Genomic DNA, 26,854 nt, shown 5'->3' with positions numbered 1-26,854 from the left:
TCTTCCCACTTTGTTTTCATGTAAAAGTATCTGTCCTACATCAGTTCCCGCGCTCAAGGCTGCTTCATAAACTCAGGTCCACGACAATGTGTTCAAATATCTGAGTGTGGCCTTTAAAACTGGAGGCGAAGAAGAAATCTCGCCTATCTGTCGACACGGCGGTGAAGGAGCGGGGCGCCTGCACGTAGATCTCTTTAAATATTTGGAAGAGGTTTTTCTCCTCGTCCCACTGGAATATTTGGGAGAAGGTGTAGTCACTCCCCAGAGCGAGGTAATGGCGGTCTTTGAACGAGAAAGGCTGAAGGGTCATGGCACCCCGGGAAGGTAGAGCTTGGATCTCCACGAACTCCTTGCTGTTCCATTTCATAACCCTTGAATCGCCGATAAACCTGGTGAGAGAGATGTAGAGGTTGTCTTGTATTCGGAAGCTCTTCACCGCCAGCACGTCTTCCATGTTGGCTATCTCGCCATGTGGGAGAAACTTTCTGGAACTTTTGTTCCACTGAAGGATGATCGGAATCTGGGAGCGGCTGGACAGGATCAAATGAGATTTCCCATCGATATCAACGAATTCGGCATCCGTGTCCCGGAACCACTCGTGCAGGGACTGGTAGGAGTAAAACCCCTTGTTGTTCCATTTGTAAACCGTGGTCAAGCCAGCTTTCGAGCTATCGGCGATGATGAAGAAAGTTTCGCTGTCTATCTGGAAGAGTTCGATGTCGTTGGGCTTGGAGATGCGGGAGACTTCGATGTCCTGGAACTTGACAAACTTGGTCCAGCTTTCCTCGTACTTATAAATGTGGGAGCCGCCAAAGAGCTGAGCTACCACCACAAAGATTTGGTCTTCAATCAAGATAGCTTTGCAACCCACTATGGACTGACCTGTTGACTCAAACAAAAGGATAAGCGTTAGGACTCTGCCCAAACAATTGGGTTGGCACTATATAAACCAACAATGTATATATGAAGGTTTTGCTGTGTTAATGTATATAATAATAATAATAATAATTATTATTATTATTATTATTATTATTATTATTATTATTAATTAGATTTGTATGCCGCCCCTCTCCAAAGACTCGGGGCAGCTCACAACAACGATAAAAACAATATTATACTGGCACAAATCTAATATTAAAAAAAACCTAAAAAACCCATCATAATTAAAAACCAAACAGCACATACATACCAAACATAAATTATAATAAGCCTGGGGGAGAGGTGTCTCAAATCCCCCATGCCTGGCAGTATAGGTGGCTCTTAAGTAGTTTACGGAAGACAAGGAGGATGGGAGCAGTTCTAATCTCCGGGGAGAGTTGATTCCAGATGGCCGGGGCCGCCACAGAGAAGGCTCTTCCCCTGGGGCCCACCAGACGACATTGTTTAGTCGACGGAACCCGGAGAAGGTCAACTCTATGGGACCTTATCGGTCGCTGGGATTCGTGCGGTAGCAGGTGGTTCCAGAGGTACTCTGGTCCAATGCCATGTAGGGCTTTAAAGGTCATGACCAACATTTTGAATTGTGACCGGAAACTGATCGGCAGCCAATGCAGGCCACGGAGTGTTGTAGATACGTGGGCGAATCTGGGAAGCCCCACGATGGCTCTCGCGGCCGCGTTCTGCATATAGCTTTAAATACATGAATTCAACTAAGCAATTGAATTGTAAACAATTAATTCAGTCACACACTCTTTACACAGCCCAGCAAGGAACTGTGTTGGCTTTTTTGGTTGCTGCCACACATGACTGGATCATGTTTAAGGGACCATCCCCTAGGACTCCGAGGTCTCTCTCAAGACCATTTTTTGTCTTTTTCTGAAACTTCTCGGGACTCTTCCTATCCTCAGGAGCACCTTCAGCTTCTACCGGTTTAGAATACCGTTGAGGATAACGTTTTTGTCTGATCAAGGCCTGATGTTAATGGGAACTTGGGAGGGGTGGATATATTTAAATAATTGGGAGGAGTTAGTGTGACTACATTTAGGAAAGCTTTCTGGCATTAGTATACTTACCTAGGTACGCCCATGTTTCACCATCACTCTGCAGTCTGCATTGGCTGCCGATCAATTTCCAATCACAATTCAAAGTGTTGGTTATGACCTTTAAAGCCCTTCATGGCATCGGACCAGAATATCTCCGAGACCGCCTCCTGCCGCACGAATCCCAGCGACCGATTAGGTCCCACAGAGTGGGCCTTCTCCGGGTCGCGTCAACTAAACAATGCCGGTTGGTGGGTCCCAGGGGAAGAGCCTTCTCTGTGGCGGCGCCGGCTCTCTGGAACCAACTCCCCCCGGAGATTAGAACTGCCCCTACTCTTCCTGCCTTCCGAAAACTCCTTTAGACTCACCTTTGCCGTCAGGCATGGGGAAACTAAACATCTCCCCTGGGCATGTTAATTTATACATGGTATGCTTGTGTGTGTGTTTGCTATTACATGGGGTTTTTCTTAAATCGTTAAATATTTTAATTAATTGGATTGTTGTGACTGTTTTTACTTGTTGTGAGCCGCCCCGAGTCTTCGAGAGGGGCGGCATACAAGTCCAACTAATAAATAAATAAATAAATAAAGCCATAATGTACATTTCTTCAATGCTTTGCTACTTTTTATGGGTCAGGCACACCTGTACAGAAATACACAGCAAACAGTGTATATCATCTGCGCCGTTTGCTGCAAGGAGGCAAATTGCTGGGAGGCAGAGGCAGAATTCCCCCCCCTTGTTTTCCTCCCCCAAAACTAAGGTGCATCTTACACTCTGAAAAATACAGTAATTTCTTGAAATGCTCTCCTCAAAAGTCAACTTTTTCCAAATCCTCAATACCACCTTCACAGAATGAGAAAACCCACCCTGTGAACCAAGGGGTGGATTCCGCTTACCATTGCTACCAGTGTGTTTCCCGCAGAGCTCTGTGACCCTGGCACGCATGCACACCTGCCCAAGTTAGATTTTGCTTCTGTGCATGCAGAAGGAGCAAAATCTCATGAGGGGGTGCATGCACATGAGATTTGGGAGGTTTCTTGGCTTCTACGCATGCGCAGAAGCAAAAAATCTTGCAAATCGCCCAATCTCATCCAGCTGTGCATCCTCTCACAAATTTCACTTCCTGAACTTGCGCAGAAGCAAAATCTCGTTTGGGCACATCCGCCTGCCCGCTGGTCACCCGGAGCTGCATGTGCAGCTCCATTTTCACTACTGGAAAACTGCCCCCCTCCCATCCAGATAGGAACCCAATACAGTGGTACCTCTACTTACGAACTTAATTTGCTCCGTGACCAGGTTCTTAGGTAGAAATGTTTGTAAGAAGAAGCAATTTTTCCCATAGGAATCAATGTAAAAGCAAATAATGTGTGCGATTGGGGAAACCACAGGGAGGGTGGAGGCCCTGTTTCCTCCCAGGAGATTCATAGAGAGGCCCCACGGAGGCTTCTCCCTGCCTTTTCCGGCCCTGTTTCCTCCCAGGAGATTCATAGAGAGGCCAGACGGAGGCTTCTCCCTGCCTTTTCCGGCCCTGTTTCCTCCCAGGAGATTCATAGAGAGGCCCCACAGAGGCTTCTCCCTGCCTTTTCTGGTCCTGTTTCCTCCCATGAGATTCCTAGAGAGGCCCCACACAAGCTTCTCTCCGCCTTTTCCGGCCCTGTTTCCTCCCATGAGATTCCTAGAGAGGCCCCACAGAGGCTTCTCCCTGCCTTTTCCGGTTACAGTTTCAGAGGCTCGGGTTTGTAAGTGGAAAATGGTTCTTGAGAAGAGGCCACAAAATCTTGAACACCCGGTTCTTATCTAGAAAAGTTCATAAGTAGAGGCATTCTTAGGTAGATGTACCACTGTACTGCGTGAACCCCAAAGTAAGCCGTGATTCTTAAGAGAGGCGCATCGAGTTTCTTTTTCTTTTTTACCGGTGATGTTGTCGTAACTCCGGAAGTTTTTCTCAATGTGATCCCATTCCAGCACCATGCAGTTTTCCATGCTGGTTTGCGCGATGGCTACGTAGACGTCGTTTTTGGAGTTGAAGGTGTCAATCGAGACGGACTGATAGGGCAAAATCTGATGGACAACAAAATCTGTAATCATATTTAATCGAAAACAAGCGTGTTACAATGGAACTCGGCAGGAGGCAGGAAGCTGTTCATCGCTGATTTGGGGACGCTAACCCTGCACTAAAATATAATAAAATAAAACCTACGAGCAGTCCCCAACTTACGATGGTTTGTTTAGCGACCTTTCAAGGTTAGGACGGCACTGGAAAAAGCAACTTAATGACCATTTCTCAGACTTATGACCTTCCTCATGGTCAAAATTCAGAGGCTTGGCAACCGACTCACACTTATGACCAGTGGCCCATGTCCCCCCGCGTTCATGTGATTTCCCCTTTTGTGACTGTTGGACCAGCAAAGTTAACGGGGAAGTCAGATTCACTTAACAACCTGGTTACTGACTTACCCAATTCAAGGATTCGCTTAACAGCGATGGCAAGAAAAACAAAATCGTAAAATGGGGTCAAACTCTCCAGACAAATGTTTCACTTCAGTCGAATAGATACCGGTCGTAATGCAAGGTCTTCTTGCGTGTACCATTCACATTAATTTAGATTCTCCATTTCTAGGTCATATTTTATTTTTTTATTTATTCTGTCCAATACACAATGAAAGTTTTGATGGGTATATATATATATATATACACATAGTAAAATACATGATGAAGGTTATAGAGGAGATACTCATAGTAAAATATATCTAAGAAATAATAGAAAGGAAGCTATAGTAATAGAACATATCAATGAAAGAAGAGAAGAAGAGATATAGGAATAGAAGAAAGGTATAGGAGATATAGGAGAGCAATAGGATAGGGGACGGAAGGCATTCTAGTGCACTTGTACTCGCCCCTTACTGACCTCTTAGGAATCTGGATAGGTCAACCATAGATAATCTAAGGGTAAAGTGTTGGGGGTTTGGGGATGACACTATGGAGTCCGGTAATGAGTTCCACGCTTCGACAACTCGGTTACTGAAGTCATATTTTTTACAGTCAAGTTTGGAGCAGTTAATATTAAGTTTAAATCTGCTGTGTGCTCTTGTGTTGTTGTGGTTGAAGCTGAAGTAGTCGCCTACAGGCAGGACGTTGCAGCATATGATCTTGTGGCCAATACTTAGATCTTGTTTAAGGCGTCTTAGTTCTAGGCTTTCTAGGCCCAGGATTGAAAGTCTAGTCTCGTAGGGTATTCTATTTCGAGTGGAGGAGTGAAGGGCTCTTCTGGTGAAGTATCTTTGGACATTTTCAAGGGTGTTAATGTCTAAGATGCGATATGGGTTCCAAACAGATGAGCTGTATTCAAGGATGGGTGTGGCAAAAGTTTTGTAAGCTCTGGTAAGTAGTGTGAGATTGCCAGAGCAGAAGCTACATAGGATTAGGTTTACAACTCTTGAAGCCTTCTTGGCTATATGGTTGCAGTGGGCTTTGGCACTTAAATCTTTTGTTATTAGTATACCAAGGTCTTTAACCGAGTGGGGATTATCTGTGATAATTTGATTATTCAGTTCGTATTTGGAGTTCAGATTCTTCTTCCCAATGTGTAGGACAGAGCATTTGCTAGTTGAGATTTGGAGTTGCCACATGTTATTGCCTGTTGTATAATCCTCACAGCAATTTGGCAGTTCAAATCACACCAGGCTCAAGGTTGACTCTTTCTTTCCTTTCCTTTCCCCTTTCCTTTCCTCCCCTCCCCTCCTCCTCTCCCTTCCCCTCTCATCTCCTTTTCCTTCTTTCCTTTTCCTTTCCTCCCTTCCCTTCCTGTCCTTCTTTCCTTTTCCTTCATTCCTTCGTTCCTTCCTTGCTTGTGGTTAGAATGCAGCATTGCAGGTTAACACTGCCAACTGCCAGGAGTTCGATCCTGACCAGCTCAAAGTTTACTCAGCCTTCGTCCTTCTGAGGTGGGTCAAATGACGACCCAGATGGTTGTGGGGGCCAAGAGACCGACTCTATATATTGCTTAGAGAGGGCTGCGAAGCGGTATATAAGTTTACCTGCTACTGCTATTTGTTTCGTTTCCTGGGCCAGATTCTAAGGACTTTCTGCTTACACGGTTGCAACCATCCATTAAATTATTTTTTAAAAAAATTAAATAAATCGATTCTGCCAATGGGCCGTGAAGGTGTTTCCTTCCTTAACAACTTCATCCCGCATTCTCAGCATTTTACTTTCCATTCTTTTGCTGTTGTTGGCAAAAGTAGAGCAGCAAATTTGCTTATTTTATGCCTTTCTAAGCACAGTTTCCATTTTTTCCCATTAACGCTCAGACCAGGTGGCAAATGTTTGGCTGGAAAAAATCCAGACGCCTTTCTCTTTATCCCATCTCTGCTTGCAAAGCAGAGAAGGAAAAAAAGAAAAGCTTTCAATTTAGCATTATTGGTAGGCCTGGACTTACTGAATGACTGCTCCAAGTCATAGTTCCCTCTAAGCTGAGCAGTGAGCAATCGCTCACTTAAAAATCATCATCAACTCAGAGTTTTCCAAACCTGCCCAGAAGCCGAGAGGGAAAGAGTGAGAGGGAAGGAGAGAGAGAGAGGAAGAGAGGAAGAGAGAGAAACAAATAGAAAAAAGAGAGGAAGGAAAAGAGAAAGAAAAAGAATGGGAGTAAGGAAGAGAGAAAGAAAATCAAAATCTAGTTTGAAACTAGCTCAACTATTTAAGTGGCATTTTGATATTGATAGAGTTGCCCTATTATGAGCTCACTGTTATAGACACACAGTACAGTATTTTATTTTGAAATTCTCTGAGGCAAAACAGGGTGGGTTTTTTATTTATTTGTTTGTTTGTTTGTTTATTTATTATTTCTGTGCTGCCCAGTCCCGAAGGGACTGCCGCTCACACACTATACTTTTCCGCCCACCCCCCCAAAAAATTAGAGGGAACACTGCTCCAAGTTACAATGGCACTGGGGGAAAAATGACTTATGACCGTTTTTCAAACTTTGTGACATTTGCAGTATCCTCACCTAGTAAATCAAGAATTAACTGTAGAATCAGTAAAATGCATTCTTAAAACATAGAATATTATTATTATTATTATTATTATTATTATTATTATTATTATTATTATGTCAGTACAACACAGCAAACGAGATCACTGCTGGATTTCGTATTTCATCACCAGTCGGGCGCTTCCCAAGCACCTAGGACTGTGTGATGTAGCGGCGAATTATGTTTGCCGATCCCAGTAAAGCGGCCTTTTGCAATTGACAGATGGAGATTTTGTCAATTCCGATGATTTTCAAATGTCCACTGAGATCCTTTGGCACTGCGCCCAGCGTGCCAAGTACCACTGGGACCACTTTCAGTGGCTTATGCCAGAGTCGTTGCAGCTCGATTTTTAGATCTTCGTATTTCACTAATTTCTCGAGCTGCTTCTCCTCTATTATTATTATTATTATTATTATTATTATTATTATTATTATTATTATTATTATCTATTAGATTTGTATGCCGCCCCTCTCTGCAGACTCTGCAGGCGGCTCACAACAGTGATAAAAAACAATATACAATGACAAATCTAATATCAAAGTATAAGATAACAATTTTACATTTAAAAACCTAAAAAACCCATTATATAAAAAGCATACATACAAACATACCATACATAAAACTACATAGGCAAGAAGAGATGTCTCAATTCCCCCATGCCTGACGGCAGAGAATATAGTATCCTAACCCGGAAGGGATCTTATCCCAGTGTATAATGATAATAATAATAATAATAATAATAATAATAATAATAATAATAATAATAATAATAATAATAGTAATAATAATAGTAATAGTAATAATTTATTAGATTTGTATGCCGCCCCTCTCTGCAGACTCGGGACGGTTCACAACAATAATAATAACAACGTGACAATGTAACAAATCTAATATTTAAAAGAAAGCATCTAAAAACCCATCATTTAAAAAACATACAACACAAGCATACCATACATAAAACTATATAAGCCTGGGGGAAATGTCTCAATTCCCCCATGCCTGGCGATATAGATGGGTCTTAAGCAATTTATGAAAGACAAGGAGGTTGGGGGCAGTTCTAATCTCTGAGAGAAGTTGATTACAGAGGGCTGGGGCCGCCACAGAGAAGGCTCTTCCCCTGGGACCCACCAGACAACATTGTTTAGTCAACAGGACCCAGAGAAGGCCAACTCTGTGGGACCTTATCGGCCACTAGGATTCGTGTGGCAGAAGATGGTCCCGGAGGTATTCTGGTTCGATGTCATGTAGGGCTTTATAGGTCATGACCAACACTTTGAATTGTGACCGGAAACTGATCAGCAGCCAATGCAAGCCACGGAGTGTTGGAGAGACGTGGGCGAACTTAGGTAACCCCACAACAGCTCTTGCGGCTGCATTCTGCACGATCTGAAGTTTCTGGACACTTTTCAAAGGTAGCCCCATGTAGAGAGCGTTGCAGTAGTCGAACCTCGAGGTGATGAGGGCATGAGCGACTATGAGCAATGACTCCCTGTCCAAATAGGGCCGCAACTGGTGCATTAGGCGAACCAATGCAAACGCCCTCCTCGCCACAGCCGAAAGATGATGTTCCAATATAACTTATAAACTGGGATAGTGTAAGAGGCCCAACCCCTGTCCAAGTCGGGACCCCTTATATTATCCCCGACAACTGGTTGTCCAGTTCTTCCAGTGGCAAGTTGTTCCTCTGGTTAACTGTTCTCATTGTCAGGAAATTTCATCCTTAGTTTGGATGTTCCTTTAACAAGCTTCCACCCATGGCTCCCTGCACACCAGTACTTGAGTGAATATGTCAATCCCCTTTTAATATCAACCTTTTGATGAATCGGCGATCGATACTCATGCGAAGAATAGCACAACCATTTAAAACAACAAAAGCCAAATTCACCCTGTTTAAGTTGCAAATAGAAAGTCTCTCCCACCATACCTGTCGTGGTGCATTCATCGTCAAAGCTCGAGGCTTCGTTTAATTTCTTGTCCTGGAATTCTGCTGGGCCCACACACAGGACTTCCGAGACGGAGGAGTTGGTCATCTTGAGCCACAAAAACAACCACTTGGCTTTGCAGTCGCACTCAAATTTATTTCCCCTCAAGTCTCTAAGAAATACAGGGGAAAAGAAGAAGAATAGCTCATTTGGAAAGAGGTTGGAATTCACAGAAACATAGAAGATTGAGGGCAGAAAAAGACCTCCTGGTCCATCTAGTCTGCCCTTATACTATTTCCTGTATTTTATCTTAGGGTGGATCTGTGTTTATCCCAGGCATGTTTAAATTCATTTAAATTTATCCCAGGCATGTTTAAATTGACTGTGGATTTACCAACCACATCTGCTGAAAATTTGTTCCAAGCATCTACCACTCTTTCAGTCAAATAATATTTTCTCATGTTGTTTCTGATCTTACCCCCAATTAACCTCAGATTGTGCCTCCTTTTTCTTTTGTTCACTTTCCTATTAAAAACACTTCCCTCCTGAACCTTATTTAACCCTTTAACATATTTAAGTGTTTCGATCATGTCCCCCCTTTTCCTCCTGTCCTCCAGACTATACAGATGAAGTTCATTAAGTCTTTCCTGATAGGTTTTATGCTTAAGACTTTCCACCATTTTTGTAGCCCATCTTTGGACCAGTTCAATTTTATCCATATCTTTTTGTAGGTGACGTTTCCAGAACTGAACATAGTATTCCAAATGTGATCTCACCAGTGCTCTATAAGGGGGATCACAATCTCCCTCTTCCTGCTTGTTATACCTCTAGCTATGTAGCCAACCATTCTACTCACTTTCCCTACCACCAGATTCAAACTCAACATGTATTTGCAAGGTTTTCATACGGAAAAAAAAGCAGTGGTGCAGATTGGACCTCAGGAGAGAAATAAGAATTTAATGGAATGGGACTTGTGCTGTTTTTTGAATTCCAGAGGTTTCGGGGAAGCTTCCTGAAGCCCCAAGAGTGCAAAAAACATCACAATGGGCAAACTGGAAGGACGTTTTCCGAGCTTCTGTTGTGCCCGTTGTGCTGTTTGCACTCTGGAGGGTTCGGGGAAGCTTCCTGAAGCCCCAGAGTGCAAAACTCAGCTTAACAGCTAACCAGAAGTGCATTTTCCCAAATTTCCAGTTTGACCGTTTGGGCTATTTTTCCAGCTACCAGGCTTCAGTAACGCCTGTGTGCATGCATGGCGGGCAGCGGGGGGGAGTTGCACATAAGGGGGGGAGGAGGGAAGGGGTGTGGGCATGTGCACGCATGCTACCACACCCATACACACCTCTTTTTGGCCCATGAACCAAAAAAGGTTCGCCATCACTGCCCTATACAATTCCTGACAAATGGCTGTCCAGTTGCCTCTTAAAAACTTCCAGTGTTACAGCATTAACCGCTTCTGTAGCAGGCCGTTCCACTGGTTAAATTGTTCTGACTGTCAAGCAATTCTCCTTAGTTCTAGGTTGCTTCTTGATTAGTTTACACACATTGCTTCTTTTCCTGCCTTCCGGGACTTTATAGAGGATTGGTTGTCCCCCCCCCAATCTTCTTTGTGGTAGTCCCTCAAATACTGGACAACTGCTCTCATGTCCCCCCTGCAAGGGTAGGCAGCAGGCAGGATGAGGTGGAATGTAGTTCCACCGGCGGAAATGAAGATACGTGCGCAACTCCAGCTGATTGGCGGCTGTCCCTTCCTGGATTACTGGTCTCAGCTCGGCTCTCCTTTTTTTCCCTGCTGCTGCTATGTCTGTGTCTGAGCTCCTTGCTTTTTTCCTCTTTCCTCCTTCCTGACCTCGGACGAGTTTCTCTCTCTCCTGCCCGGCTCCCCTCCAGCCTCATGCAGCCACCCCGCCTGAGGTGCAAGCAGAAGGCGAGGGAGGAAGCGGTGCTGGCAGCATTTATGCTTCTGGCAGCACCCGCTTCCCTAGCTACCCAGCCTGAGGTAGGGGGGGCGACCCAGGAAGGAGAGCGCAGGAAATGCGAAGCAAATTGTCACCCCAGCGAGCGACACTGGTAAGGTTGTAAGTCGAGGACTTAGCAGTTCACTTGAACGATGATGATCGTTCAAGCCACTCCCACCTGGTCACATGGCTGACAAGCCACTCCTACCCAGTCACATAACCATTAAACCACACCCACAAAATAAGCCACACCCACAGTGTGGCAGTAAAAATTTTGGCTGCCCATTACTGCTCCCCTGGTTTTTCTTTTCTTAAATCCAAACAGCTGAAAACAAAAATCCTGAATGCTGAGACTTGGTTTAAAAATCCACAACGCAACGAGAACACGACGAAGTTCTACTTACAGTTCGATCAGAGAGTCTAAATCGCTGAAGATGTCCCTCGGCAAAGCTTTAATCTGGTTATTGGCGAGAGAGCTGGAAAAGTAAATTTAGACGTTACGATAATTTTGATAAAACGTTTGAACCTTACAGGTAGAAACTGAATTCAGGAACACTGGGATGGGTTGATGGTTGAGAACCGTTGGAAGGTTCTCCATTCTCAGTGTTGACATAGAAAGTAAGCGAATTATTTTACAGTATGGAATATGTTGAATTGGACATGATAATGAAATTAAAAGATAAGGAAGTTTCGGAGTACAGTGATCCCTCGATTATCGCGAGGGTTCCGTTCCAAGACCTCTCGCGATAATCGATTTTTCACGATATAGCGGCGCGGAAGTAAAAACACCATTTTTGGCTGCCCCCGCCCCCCCCAGCGCCTCCGGCGCCCTCGCTGCTACCACCCCCCGCTCCTCTACCTGAGCTACCTGTTGCTGGGCAGCGCCGCATTCTGGGCGCTCGAGTCGCCCCTGGAACGCGACGTGACGGAGCGGCTCCTGAAGGAGAAATGGGAGCTCCTGGTGAACTTTCCAGTGGGAGCTGGACGAAGGGGAGCAGAGGCGGGCGAGGACAGCTGCCCGCTCCAGCGGAGAAGAGGCGTGAGCTTGAGGTGTGAGCCAAGGGGGAGATGCTGGGGGAAGGGAAGCCTTAGGGCAGCGGGACAGGGGACTGCCTCCCGGCGCCTCTTCTCCTTCCCGCCCCCTTCTCGCTTTGTGTGCATGTGTGTGTGCGCGCGGGGAAAAGTTGCTTAGCTGCTCCAGAGCCTCCCATTCCAGGCCCTTCTCTCTCGGGGCCGAGGTGCCGCCTTCCTCTCTCCAGAAGCGCCGGGTGGAGGGCTACGCCGGGTCAGCACCTCAGGGCTGCCTTGCGCTGGCTAGGCCGGCCGTGCACCCTGGTTCCATTTTGGCCCTCGGGGCGCTTTCCAGGCGATCGGCGGGCGCCTCGCTTTGGACCGAGCAGTTGGCACGGTCGGTGCTGCACCGCCGGGGTTCTTGCCGGCCCAGGGACAGCTCAGCCAGCCAGAAGAGAGTTCGCTTCTCGGCCGAGGGCACCAGTCAAGTGGTCTGAGGCTGCTGCGCCTCCTCTTAGGGGAATCGGGGCTGCTGCTACGCCCCGCTCACTTTGCGCTCCCGCTGGCGGCCGATGATCCCTTCCCTCTGCACCTTCCCTACAATCAGCTGGAAACGCCGGTGGGAGCGCAAAGCGAGCGGGGCGCAGCAGCAGCCCCGATTTCCCTAAGAGGAGGCGCAGAGGATAGCCGAGGCGGCGCACCTCCGAAAGTGGGTGAAGGCTTCCCTTCCCCGAGCATCTCCCCCTTGGCTCGCCCCTCAAGCTCACGCCTCTTCTCCGCTGGAGCGGGCAGCTGTCCTCGCCCGCCTCTGCTCCCCTTCATCCAGCTCCCAATCACCCGCCGAGCCCAGGAGCAGCCACATTGCCGCCAGCGCAACAGCCGCTCTGCAAAACTTTGGGGGGGAGGAGGGTCAGGGGGAGGCTCCCTTCCAGCCAGCCGGACCCTCACACCCAGCCTGCCACCTGGCTTTCTCCTTCGCTCCCTTGCGCCAAACCAAATGGCCACTGCGCCGCCCTCGCGATGTCCCGGAGCCCAGGCTGCTCCCGCCTTGCCCGAAGGTAGGAGTGGTCGCGACAGCTCACGCCTTCTCCTTGGAGCCCCTTGGCACTTTATATACTGTACTGCAAAAGAGGGCGGTCAAAATAACCGTGGTATAGAAAAAAAACCGTGGAGTATTTTTTAGTTATTATTTTTTGAAAAATCGCGATATAGCATTTCATGAAGATCGAGATCGCGAAAATCGAGGGATCACTGTATTATGAAATTCGGAATGCGTTTTATGAATGGTTAGAAGGAAGGAAAAAGAAAAATTATATTAAAAACCAATCGAGTTATCGAAGCGTGGAACTCATTGCCGGACTCAATTGGGTCAACCCCTAACTCCCAACATTTCTCCCTTAGACTCTCCACGATTGACCTCTCCAGGTTCCTAAGAGGCCAGTAAGGGGCGTACATAAGTGCACTGGTGTGCCTTTCGTCCCCTGTCCAATTGTCTTTCCTTTTTCTCACTTATCATATATATTTTCTTTCTTTCATATATCCTCTCTTCTAAGTTCACTTTACCCTTATATATATTACTACATGTCTATTTTTCTTCCTATGTATTTGTGTATTGGACAAATGAATAAATAAATAAAAATAAAAATAAAAATAAATATAGATTATATATGAGAATGTTAATAATAGATTTATTAATAGAATTGGTATATGTGTCTATATGTGTCTATAAATAGGAGATAAGTATTTGTAGTAACTGTGTAATAAAATGAAGATATAATGTACTGTATACCGAAACAAAATAGAATAGATATAAATTAAGAATTTTAATGAAGAATTTGGCAGTTGATATTATATTGTTTTGAAATTTGAAGGTATGTGACTTTGTATGTTTGTAAGGATGGAGAAAAACCTATACCAGACAAAAAATGTAGATATTACCAAGATGGAGAAAAAGGTAAATAGAAAAAGGCAAAATATATAACCATAATAATTAACTTGAGATATGAAGTGTCGTAAGAAAGCCCCGTGGGGTATAGTATAATAATATTAGCATGACATTTACGGTCCTTTTAGGGACGTTTATGACTTTGGTTTTGTGTGTGTGTGTGGTTTTTTTTAATGTATATTTCTTTTTTTGTGCAGTTTTTAATGTGTATAATTTAATAAAAATTATTTAAAAAAAAAAAAAAAGCAAGAGGATTCATGGAGGCAAAATTAATAGCAACTTTTAAGGTGGAGAGCAATCCCAAACGTTTCAAAAGGCATTGACCCTGGGAATGAACTGGGATTTTTTTTTAAAAAAAATAATGCACACAGTATTTCATGTTGTCTTATACTGCATATCTTGAATCGTAACATTTTGATGTGTTTTCATTAGCCCTTTAGCTAGCCAGTCTTTGACACATAACCAATTTTTAAAATCAATGATTGAATGTCTATGGAGATTTTCCATCATCCAGGTCATGGTTGATTCTAAAGTGCTTTTTTTATTTTCCTAGAGGCAACTGAACTGCCTTGTTTTTTTTTCTTTTGAAGACGTTTCACTTCTCACCCAAAGAAGCTTCTTCAGCTCTGACTGGATGGTGGGGAATGGAAGGAATTCCCCCCAAAATCAGATGCATACCACCAGATTAACTAATAAAAGGTTTTACTATTTACAAAAGCCTTACGCGGTTTGAGTCTTTTTCGAAAAGAAGGTGAAGTCTAGCAAAGGTTTCACCGTACTGATTATAAAGTCTTAGCATCTGGCCAGAAGTTGGTGGGAAGCCCAGAGCTCCTCAAATAAGCCAAGAATGTGTTTCTTTTTAAACCACAAGCCGCAAGACAAGAACTGAAACTAGATTTCTAAGATGAACTATGTTGTTCTCTGCGCCGAAGTGTCACGTGACTCTTCCTTAAATAGCCTGAGGGCATGACCCAGTAGTCAGCAGTACTACTCACGAATAAACCTCCTCCTGAGTAACCACTCTTGCCTCCTAGAGGCCCTACAAACCCTAGCATCAAAAAAGGGCTCCTCCTCTTCCCTTGAGTCACTCATCTCACAGGAGGTGCAGAAGGCCCTGGTTGCTCTTCGGCCTCTGTCACCATGTCCTCTTCACTGTCAGTCTCGGATGCCAGGAACACCGGATGCCTGTATCACACCTCCATTATCTTTGAGTCCTCTGGGTCTATCACTAATGGCACACGATAGATTTATACCCCTTGCAGATGGCTGGTTATTTGTATCCTTTGAGAGAGTCATTGAGGACACTTGGAGCTTTATTTGTATTATCAAAGAGGCCATTGGAGGTTTGTCTGTGTCTTCAGGGTGACGTGAATAGTGCAAATGTGTGTGTGTGGCTTGCTGAAAGAATTGTGTTGTGGAGTTGTGCTTTCTGCTTTTTCCTCTCCAAGAGGCTGCACTTGTGTTCAATATTGAAGCAACACAGGGAAAAGAAACATTGTTCAGGAAGCACAGAACATGTAACTTCGAAAGGTGAGTAAACAAACTATTGTAAGCCACGGACTATATCTACTCAGGTGCAACAGCACGGCTGAGGTTTTAAGCAAGATATAAATGAGTGTGAAACAACACCAACAACAACTTACAGGTGAGTCAAGTCCCGAAGACCTCGAAATGCATTCCTGGAGATGGTTTCGATTTTATTTCCTTCAATAAATCTACGCAAAAAAGGATAGAGAGTCAGAAAGACAAACGGCTATTAAATGTGAAAAACAATCACATGTTCTTTTGTTTTTCAGTGATATCACTTCGGATGGTCACTAAAAAAACCTGGTAAAGTTGAGGACGACCTATACAGTGGTACCTCTATCTAAGAATGCCTCTATTTACGAACTTTTCTAGATAAGAACCGGGTGTTCAAGATTTTTTTCCCCCTCTTCTCAAGAACCATTTTCCACTTACAAACCCGAGTCTCCGAAACTGTAACCGGAAAAGGCAGGGAGAAGCCTCTGTGGGCTGTCTCTAGGAATCTCCTGGGAGGAAACAGGGCCAGAAAAGGTGGGAGAAGCCTCCGTGGGGCCTCTCCAGAAATCTCCTGGGAGGAAACAGGGCTGGAAAAGGTGGGGAGAAGCCTCCGTGGGGCCTTTCTAGGAATCTCCTGGGAGGAAACAGGGCCAGAAAAGGTGGGAGAAGCCTCCGTGGGGCCTCTCTAGGAATCTCCTGGGTGGAAAAAGGGCCGGAAAAGGTTGGGAGAAGCCTCCGTGGGGCCTCTCTAGGAATCTCCTGGGAGGAAACAGGGCCTCCACCCTCCCTGTGGTTTCCCCAATTGCACCCATTATTTGCTTTTACATTGATTCCTATGGGAAAAATGGCTTCTTTTCTACTTAAGAACCTGGTCATGGAACGAATTAAGTTCGTAAGTAGAGGTACCACTGTACTTCTGGGAATTCAATTCAATTCAATTTATTAGATTTGTATGCCGCCCCACTCCGTAGACTCGGGGAAGCTGCGGAAATGGGAACAAAATCACACTTTGGCTTTGGATTTACGGGGATTAGAGCACAATTCCCCAACGGTCCAAGCTTTGTGGACCAGGAGAGTTTGGCGCAGGGGCGGTTTCTTATCGGTGGTGGCACTCTGATAGTGGCCCGCCAATGATGTCATTTTGGCGTGATGCAGTAGTGGGCTGCTGCATGGATGGTCTGGTATGTAGTCCTAGTTGGAAAAATGGAGAGTGGTGCGGGCATGAGATTTCACTGGGTTTTAGCGGTATTTTTGCTTCCACGCATGTGCGGAAGCAAAGAAATCACCAAAAATCGGCAAAATCTCATATGCACGCCCTCACCAGAGACTTTGCTTCCTTCACATGTGCAGAAGCCGAATCTCACACCGGAATGCATGCCTGCACCGGTCACCAGGAGCTCATCAGTAGTGCTGGCGATGGGCAGCCCTTCCTGGTGTGATGGCTCCAGTGCGGTCTGTGCGCGCCGCCATGTTTTTTTGTAATTTTCAGTGGTTTTTTGGCTCTCTGAGCATGCGTGGGAAGAAAATCGTGCAGCGGGATGTGTGTGCACAAACGAGCATAGCAAGCATCGCGATGCAGCCCAGTAGCAAAAGGTAAAAGGAACCCATGAGCAGCGGGCACATGCGCCGGTTCTACATGTGCAAATGTAGTCCGTGCATATCTTTGCTTTTGCCACTCGCACAAGTGGAGATGTGCATGATGTGCGTGTTCCCCTGCTACTTTCACAACATGGTTGGGGACCCTGGGTTAGAGACTCCTATGTTTGCTTACACACACACACACACACATATACACAACCCCACAATCTCTGCAGATGTGAAATGTCACAATGTTGGAGTTGCAAAGATGCAGCCTGTGCTATCCTTGCCGGTAACGATTTTCGATAGAACGTAGAAGTTGTTGTCACGTGGGATGAATAACAACCGAGCAGAAATGTTTTTTCGTTCGGGGGACAAAATAGGCTGCTTCCAAATGATCAGAAATAAAACCGTGCTTCCTCTTAAAAATCTTTGCCGAAAGTAATAAAAAAAAAAGAAGGTGACTTACAAGTACTCGAGATGAAAAAGGCCACCAAAGGCGTCATCCCTTATGACGGTGAACGAGTTAGAATTCAGCAGCCTTTTTAAAAAAAATAGAAAATATGTTATTTAAAAAGAAAAACACGTTTAAAATACATCATGATGGTTAGTCCTTGACTTACCACAATGGAGCCAAGAATAATGATGGAACATACTATTAGTATAGAATTAGTATAGTATTAGTATATTAGGAGTGGCGCAGTGGAGCTCTCGCCTCACAATCAGGAGGCTGGGAGTTCGATCCTAGGCAGAGGGAGATATTTATCTCTCTAGGCATGATGAGAATATATCTGGCGAACAAAACTCCTCATTGGCAACAGGGAAGCGTATTTGGCCAGTAAGCCCTTAGCTAGCTCCATTCAGTTGCCCTGACTCCACCCTGCAAGGGATTGTGGGTCATTAAAAGAAGATAATAATGATGGAACACACTATTAATACAGTAGTCCCTCGCTATACCGCGCTTCACCTACTGCGGCTTCACTTCATCGCGGGTTTCTGAGGAAGTCGATCGGCAGATTTAAACAGCCCGCCAAACTCGATCGGCAGGTTTTTTTTAAAAAAAAAATATATATCTAAAATTGTAAATACTGTATTTAAATACTGTATCTAAAATAAATACTGTGTGGGAAGGGTTTATAAACACTTAAAACAATGAAAACTTACCAAACAATTACAATATAAATACTTAAATAAGTACTATCAGTCGATAAATTCCCCATCGCGGATTTCACCTATTGCGGCCAGGTCTGGAACGTAACACCAGCGATAGGTGAGGGACTACTGTATAGTATTAGTATATTAGTGTACTATTAGTAAAGTATTAGTAAAGTATTAGAAAAGTATTAGTATAGTATTAGTATATTAGGAGTGGTGTGATGGAGCTCTCCCCTCACAATCAGGAAGCTGGGAGTTTGATCCTAGGTAGAGGCAGATCTCTCTCTGGGCACGATGAGAATATATCTGCCGAACAAAACTCCGTATTGGCGACACGGAAGGGCAAACGGCCAGTAAACACTCTGCTAGCTGCATTCAGTTATTTAGTCTCCGCCCGCAAGGAATTATGGGGTCGATAAAAAAGAAGATGATCAGGGGACAAGCTCACTTTTTGAAACATGTCACTAAACAAACCGTTGTTAAGTAGAGGGCAACCTATACAATTAGTATTGTCTGTTAGTAATCAGTTCTGCCCGTTTTCCCACACACACAGAGAGGAGGTATTTTGGACGTTATCTTGTTTTTTGATTAGACAAGCTTCCTCAACTTGGACCTTTGCAGAAAAAGGAAGGCCAACTGCCAGAAATCTCTTTCAACTTGGCCCACGGCTGGGCTTCCCAAGAATTTGGGGACTTTCTTCCAAAATATTTGAAGTTGGCATCGGTTGGCAAAGGCTGCGGTGTGGAATGTGATCAAAGGATTAGCAAGATACGGAAAGCCTTTGAGATGTAAAGTCCTTGCTCTCTTAATATTTCATGGCGGCCTTTGCTTTTACAATCGAGAGAGTACAAAGGGCAGCATAAACTATTCATAATCCTTGATTGATGACTGTTCGTTTAGTGACAAAACGGCAGTAAAAAAATGGGATTTATGACCGTTTTTCCACACTTAGGAGTTGTGGCCTCCCTGGGGGGTCATGTGATTTAAATTCTGAGGCTTGATAATTGAGAACATCTGCACCAAAGGGAAATTCCTTGTGTGTGTCCAATCACACTTGGCCAATAAAGAATTCTATTCTATATTCTATATCCCATATCCTATATTCTATATTCTACATTCTACTCTATTCTACTCTACAGTACATTCTACTCTACATACTGTATTCTACATTCTACATTCTACTCTACATTCTCTATTCTACTCTATTCTACTTTTCTATTCTATTCTATTCTATTCTAGTCTAGTCTATCATATCCCATCCCATCCCATCTCCCATCTCCCATATTTTATATTCTATATTCTATATCCCATATTCCATATCCCATATCTCATATCCCATATTCTATATTCTACATTATACATTATACTTTCTACATCCTATATCCTGTATCCTACTCTACATTTTATATTCTACTCTACTCTACTCTATTCTCTATTCTATTCTATTCTATTTATTCAATTCAATTCTATTGTATTCTATTCTATTGTATCCTATCCTATCCTACAAAAGATATGTATATCTATCTATATCTATCTATATCTATCTATATCTATCTATATCTATCTATATCTATCTATATCTATCCATATCTATCCATATCTATCCATATCTATCTATATCTATCTATATCTATCTATATCTATCTATATCTATCTATATCTATCTATATCTATCTATCTATATTGATCGATCGATCGATAGAATAGATAGAGAGAGATAGACATAGAGAGATAGGTAGATGATACATACAGAGCCATAAATAGAGAGAGTGGAAGAGAGGAAGAATAAAAGAGAATAGCGATAGTGATAGATAGATGGGTAGATAGAAAGAGAGAGAGACAGAGAGGGATGGATCACAGGAAAGATAGACAGACAGATAAACCACTCAACCATATCTACCTTCTTAATACTTACAGCAACTGCAAGGAAGGCAGGTGAGAAAACATTCTCTCTTTTATTTCAGGAAAGGTTCCATTGACCAGGCTCCTAGAAAGAGGCAGCAGGGTAGAAAGCTCATTAGAAGTCCATCTCAATACGTTTTACTCTAACTTCCCCAACTGCTGCCCTCTGATAACAGAGTTTGGAAGGGACCTTGGAGGTCTTCTAGTCCAACCCCCCTGCTCAGGCAGGAAAATCCCTATACTATTTCAGGCAAATGGTTGCCCAACCTGTTCTTAAAAACTTCCAGTGTTGGAGCATTCACAACCTCTGGGGGCAAGGAGTTCCACTGGTTAAAAGTCAAGAAATTTCTCCTTAATTCCAGGTTGCTTCTCCCTTGATTAGTTTCTTTCCATTGCTTCTTGTCCTGTCCTGCTTGGGCAGGGAGGGCTGGACTAGATGACCTACAAGGTCCCTTCCAACTCTGTTGTTCTATTCTATTCGTTCCCTTCTTTCCCAATGGTTTTCATCTATTTTTTCTTTTGGGGGAATCAGAATGCAAAGAAGCTGATTGTGTCCCAGAAATGCAACAACGAATCTACAAAGATGGAATAACATGTCGGGGTGAGGCACAAGCAACCTGGTTTATGTGGGCCTCTATGTTACCTGCCAGCTCTTCCTCGGTTACATGTGTCTTTTTCTTTTCATATAGTCAATCAATCAATCAGCCAATCACCCACCCACCCACTCAACAAATCAACCAACCAACCAACCAACCTGTCAACCAACCAACCAACCAACCTACTAATCAACCAACCATCCATCCAACCAACCAACCTACTAATCAATCAACCAACCAACTAATCAACCAACTAACTATCAATCAATCAATCAATCAATCAATCAACCAACATCAACCAACCAACCAACTTGTCAACCAACCAACCAACTAACCAACCAACCAACCAACCAACCTACTAATCAACCAACCAATCAACCAACTATCAATCAATCAACCAACCAACCAACCAATATCAACCAACCAACCAACTAGAATAAAACTGAAAGGTAACTTAGACGTCCAACCCCCTGCTCAAGCAGGAGATCCTATGCTATGCCATTTCAGACAAATGGCTATCTAGTCTCTCCTTAAAGCTCTCCAGGGATGAAGCCCCTACAACTTCTGGTGGTAAGCTGCTCCACTGGGTAATTGTCCTCTCTATTAGGAAGTTTCTCCTTAATTCCAGATTGCTCCTCTCCTTGATTAATCTCCATCCATTGATTCTTGCCTTCTGATGCTTTGGAGAATAGCTGGACCCCCTCCTCTTTGTGGCAGCCCCTCAAATACCAGAACACTGCTATCTTGTCCTACTCCCTTGATTTTCTCCAGGCTGGCCATGCCCAGTTCCTGCAACCATTCTTCACATATTTTACCTTCCAGCACCCACCCACCCCGTCATTTTTCTCTGCATTTCTCCCAAGGTCTCAATGTCTTTTTTATAACGTGGGGCCCAAAACTGAATGCAGTATAAAGCGGTACTGATACTTGAATGTGATTTTGATTTCTGTGCCTCCATTTATACTACCCAGGGAAGTATTAGCTGCTACTGCTTCTTCTTCTTCTTCTTCTTCTTCTTCTTCTTCTTCTTCTTCTTCTTCTTCTTCTTCTGCTTCTGCTTCTGCTTCTGCTTCTTCTGCTTCTGCTTCTTCTGCTTCTGCTTCTTCTTCTTCTGCTTCTTCTTCTTCTGCTTCTGCTTCTCCTCTTCCCCCTTCCTTTTCCTCTCCCCCTCCTCCACCACCTCCTCCTCCTTCCTTCTCTTCTTCTTCCTCTCCCTCCTCTTCCTCTTCTTCTTCCTCTTCTTCTCCTTCCCTCCTCCTCCTCTTCCGCCTCCTCTTTTCCTGTTCTTCCTCCTCCTCCTTTAACTCTTCCTCTTCTTCCTCCTTATTTCTCCCTTCCTCCTCCTGCTCCTCCTCCTTCCTTCTCTTCCTCCTCCTCCTTTTCCTCTCCCTCTTCTTCCTCCTCCTCTTCTTCTCCTTCCCTCCTTCTCCTTCCTCCTCCTCCTCTTCCCCCTACTCTTTTCCTGTTTTTCCTCCTCCTCCTTTAACTCTTCCTCTTCTTCCTCCTTATTTCTCCCTTCCTCCTCCTGCTCCTCCTCCTCTTCCTTCCACCTCATCCTCTTTTTCCTCTTCTTCCTCCTTATTTCTCCCTTCCTCCTCCTGCTCCTCCTCCTTCCTTCTCTTCCTCCTCCTCCTTTTCCTCTCCCTCTTCTTCCTCCTCCTCTTCTTCTCCTTCCCTCCTTCTCCTTCCTTCTCCTCCTCTTCCCCCTACTGTTTTCCTGTTTTTCCTCCTCCTCCTTTAACTCTTCCTCTTCCTCTTCTTCCTCCATATTTCCCCCTTCCTCCTCCTGCTCCTCTTCCTCCTCTTCTTTTTTCTCTTCCTCCTCCTTTAATTCTTCCTCTTTCTCTTCTTCCTCCATATTTCCCCCTTCCTCCTGCTGTTCCTCCTCCTCCTTCCATCCCCTCTTTTTCCTCTTCTTCCTCCTCCTCCTCTTCTTCTCCTTCTTCTTTCTCCTCCTCCTCTTTTTCCTCTTCCTCCTCCTCTTCTTCTTCTTCCTTCTTCTCTTCCTCTTCCTCCTGCTCCTTTTCCTCTCCCTCTTCCTCCTCCTCCTCCTCTTCTTCTCCTTCCCTCCTCCTCCTCTCCCACCTCCTCTTTTCCTCTTCTTCCTTCTCCTCCTTTAATTCTTCCTCTTCTTCCTCCTTATTTCTCCCTTCCTCCTCCTGTTCCTCCTCCTCCTTTCACCCCCTCTTTTTCCTCTTCTTCCTCCTCCTCCTCCTCCTCTTCTTCTCCTTCTTCTTTCTCCTCCTCCTCCTCCTCTTCTTCTTCTCCTTCTTCCTTCTCCTCTTCCTCCTGCTCCTTTTCCTCTCCCTCTTCCTCCTCCTCCTCTTCTTCTCCTTCCCTCCTCCTCCTCTTCCACCTCCTCTTTTCCTCTTCTTCCGTCTCCTCCTTTAACTCTTCCTCTTTCTCTTCTTCCTCCTTATTTCTCCCTTCCTCCTCCTCCCGCCCCTTCCCCTTCCCCCCCCAAAGCACTCACAGAGAGCCGATGTCTCCCGGGAGGCTGCGGGGCACGCCGCCCGAGCCCACGCAGATGATGGACTCCTTGGTGCAGCTGCAAGTGGCCGGGCACCGGAGCAGCTTCCTCAGCTGGGCGCGCTGCACCAGGCACGCCGCCGCCAGCAGCGCCAGCAGCAGCCGCGATCCCGAGCTGGCCCCGCCGCCCATGCTGCGCCCCGGGCGGCCTTTGCGCGGCCGAGGGTGCTGCGGACGGTGCTGCTGCTGCTTCTGGTGATGCTGCTACTGCTGCAAGTGCGCTGGTGGATGCCGCGAGTGGCGCGCCAGCCAGGCAGCATGCTGCAAAAAAAAGGAGAGGGAGGCTCGCCCCAGCCGCTCCCAGCCCGCGCTTCCAGCTGCTGCTGCTGCTGCAAAGGCCGGCGAGCCCTCTCTCTCTCTCTCTCTCTGTCTCTCTCAAGGCTTTGCAGCTGCTGGTGCTGATGCTGCAGCTGCTGCAAATGCGGCGGAGGTTCTGCCTCTCCGCCTCGGGCTTCGCCGCCGCCCCCCTTTCCTTCCTTCTCCGGAATTATTCAGGGCTTTTCTCCACACACCCCCATTCCACACACAAACACAAAGGATGCGTGTGGAAAGAGGCTCTTGGGCTTGGGAAGGAAGAATGGGATAGGGAAGGGAAGGGAAGAATAAAGAGAAGAGAAGAAGAGAAGAAAGAACGGAGCAGAACAGAATGTAGAATAGAATAGAGACTAGACTAGAATAAGGAATGGGATGGAATAATAAAAGGGAGTGGAGTGAAAGAGAAGAGAGAGTAGAGAAGAACAGAACAGAGCAGAACAGAAAATAAGAATAGACTAAACTAGGCTAGATTAGACTAGACAGACTAGAACAGAGTAGAAGAGAAGAGAGAAGAAAGGATGGGATGGGATAGGGGAGGGGAGGGGAGAGGAGAAGACAGGACAAGAGAAGTTAAGAGAGAAGAAAGGATGAGATGGGGTAGGGTCGGGGGAGAGGAGAGGTGAAGAGAAGAGAAGAGGGAATGGGATGGGATGGAATAGCGTAGAATAGAATGGAGTGGAATGGAATGGAATGGAATACAATACAATGCCACACCACACAATACAATACTTTATTGGCCAACTGTGATTGGATACACAAGGAATTTGTCTTGGTGCACAGGCTCTTAGTGTACATAAAAGAAAAGGATACATTAGTCAAGACTGATGAGGTACAACACTTACTTATTTTCATAGGGTACAAATAAGCAATGAGGAAACAATCAATATTAATATAAATTGTAAGGATACAAGCAACACGTTGCAGTCATACAGTCATAAATGGGAGGAAATGTGTGATAGGAACAATGACAGAGTTGGCCTTCTCCGGGTCCCATCAACCAAACAATGTCGGTTGGCGGGACCCAGGGGAAGAGCCTTCTCTGTGGCGGCCCCGACCCTCTGGAAGCAGCTCCTCCCAGAGATTAGAATTGCCCCCACCCTCCTTGCCTTTTGTAAACATATTAAAACCCACCTTTGTCATCAGGTATGGGGGAACTGAGATATTCCTTCCCCCTCTCAGGCCTATACAATTTATGCATGGTATGTTTGTATGTATGTTTGGTTTTAATAAGGGTTTTTAGTCATTTTTAATATTAGATTTGTTTCATGTTGTTTTATTGTTGTTGTTAGCTGCCCCGAGTCTGCGGAGAGGGGTGGCATACAAACCTAATAAATAAATAAATAAATAAATGACAAGACTAATAGTAACAATAACGCAGCCTTAATGAGTAGTTTGACAGTGTTGAGGGGATTATTTGTTTAGCAGAGTGATGGCGTTTCGGGGGGAAAACTGTCCTTGTGTCTAGTTGTCTTGGTGTGCAGTGCTCTGTAGTGACGTTTTGAAGGTAGGAGATGAAACAATTTGTGTCCAGAATTCGACATAAATATTTTCACAGCCCTCTTTTTGACTCGTGCAGTCTACAGGTCCTCAGTGGAAGGCAGGTTGGCAGCCATGGTTTTGTTCTGCAGTTCTAATGGGGTGATGGGAATGGTTTAGGTGGCCCTTGGCTTCTTCCCACATCGGCTGCCCATTCCTAGTAGATGGACTCTGAAATAGGGCGATGCCAGCAATGTTCAACATTTATTCTGTTTTTATATGGCAGAAGGTCAGACAAATCCTGGCAATCAGCATGCAAATGTATGAAAAATAAAACAAGACTCGATCAGATCACAGTTAAAAACACTCTGAGCCTATTGACGGGAGGTGACAGCTAAAATTAAATAATACAAAGGGAGCGAATATTTTTTTAAAAAGGGAATTAATGAAAAAGGATCCCTCTGGATTTAGAGCCACCTGCCTTCCATGTCACGTGGTTACCATTAAGCTGTATATTTAAAGATGGAGAGCGAAACGCCTTCCACCAAGGGGCAGTGCAAAAGGCATTCCTTTACATTGTTGTTGCTATATGAGTAATAAATAACTAATGATGCAATGTAGATTAGGGAGGAGAAAGCATAACCAGAGAATGACAAAGCAGTTTTCAGAAACAATGGCTTGTTTTACTCCACTTTCTTTCAGAGGTTATTTTTACCTTTTTCCAAGCAAATTAGTTCATTCTACCTACCTACCTATTTACCTACCTACCTATCATCCACCTGCCTGCTTACCTACCTACCTATCATCCACCTGCCTGCTTACCTACCTACCTATCATCCACCTGCCTGCCTGCCTATCTATCTATCTATCTATCTATCTATCTATCTATCTATCTATCTATCTATCTATCTATCTATCTATCTCGATTATCCATGCATCCATCCATCCATCCATCTATCCATCTATTCTCTCTCTCTCTCTCGTCTATATCTCTCTATCTCTCTATCTACCTACCTATCGTCCATCCATCCATCCATCCATCCATCCATCCATCCATCCATCCATTTGGAGCAGTTTACATTGAGTTTGAATCTATTACGTGCTTGTGTATTGCTGCGGTTGAAGATGAAGTAGTCATTAATAGGAAGGACATTTTGGTATATGATTTTATGAACTGCCTTTAGATCAGATCAGAGATGATGTAGTTTTAAATTGTGCAATCCCAAAATTTCAAGCCTGGTGGAATAAGGCGTTCTGTTGTGAGTGGAGGAGTGAGTCTTCTTGTGAAATATTTCTGGCCTCTCTCGATTGTATTAATGTCTGATATGCAATGCGGGTTCCAGAGAGATGAGCTGTATTCCAGAATTGGTCTGGCAAATGGTAAGCTCTGGTTAGTAGCGTAAAATTACCGGATGTAAAATGATTTTAATTCCATCATTTTTGCCAAGCACTCCGCTACTCTGGATCTTTTGAAATATCCCAATACCAAAGAATCTTGCAGGACTCCTCGTGCAGAAAATTCATCTTCTACGAATGTCTTCTGGTTGTCCATTAAACCCAACAACAACAATAACAAGCAGAAAGAGGGAGATTATGATCCAGCTATATAGAGTGCTAGTGAGACCACATTTGGAATACTGTGTTCAGTTCTGGAGACCTCACCTACAAAAAGATATTGACAAAATTGAACGAGTCCAAAGACAGGCTACAAGAATGGTGGAAGGTCTTAAGTATAAAACGTATCAGGAAAGACTTAATGAACTCAATCTTTAGAGTCTGGAGGACAGAAGGAAAAGGGCGGACATGATCGAAACATTTAAATATGTTAAAGGGTTAAATAAGGTCCAGGAGGGGTGTTTTTAATAGGAAAGTGAACACAAGAACAAGGGGACACAATCTGAGGTTAGTTGGGGGAAAGATCAAAAGCAACATGAGAA

At 44.6% G+C, this 26,854-nt stretch overlaps 1 protein-coding gene across 1 annotated transcript; it reads right to left on the bottom strand.

Moving 5' to 3' along the window:
• Nucleotides 1-64: 64 nt before the first annotated feature.
• LOC139155695 (leucine-rich repeat LGI family member 2-like) lies at nt 65-23,258 on the bottom strand. The gene is made up of 8 exons (XM_070730937.1): nt 23,071-23,258; nt 20,015-20,086; nt 17,414-17,485; nt 15,489-15,560; nt 11,294-11,365; nt 8,937-9,106; nt 3,893-4,057; nt 65-882 (listed from the first exon to the last, which is right to left on the bottom strand). Exons 1-8 carry the CDS (start codon nt 23,256-23,258, stop codon nt 65-67), a joined length of 1,629 nt encoding a protein of 542 aa, XP_070587038.1.
• Between the last annotated feature and the right edge of the window lie 3,596 nt (nt 23,259-26,854).

The sequence above is a fragment of the Erythrolamprus reginae genome, unplaced genomic scaffold (assembly GCF_031021105.1).
Source record: "Erythrolamprus reginae isolate rEryReg1 unplaced genomic scaffold, rEryReg1.hap1 H_47, whole genome shotgun sequence".
In the NCBI taxonomy this organism is placed as follows: Eukaryota; Metazoa; Chordata; class Lepidosauria; order Squamata; family Dipsadidae; genus Erythrolamprus; species Erythrolamprus reginae.
The sequence above is the reverse complement of the archived record's forward strand: the minus strand, read 5'-3'. Positions and strand labels throughout refer to the sequence as shown.

Excerpts from the sequence above, each read along its gene's own strand:
- LOC139155695 (XM_070730937.1), bottom strand. The coding sequence starts at position 23,258 with ATGGGCGGCGGGGCCAGCTCGGGATCGCGGCTGCTGCTGGCGCTGCTG. Across the intron at positions 15,561-17,413 it reads CTTTTTCATCTCGAGTACTT|ATTTATTGAAGGAAATAAAA; the intron begins GTAAGTCACCTT and ends TTTTTTGCGTAG. Across the intron at positions 9,107-11,293 it reads TTAGACTCTCTGATCGAACT|AGACTTGAGGGGAAATAAAT; the intron begins GTAAGTAGAACT and ends TGTATTTCTTAG.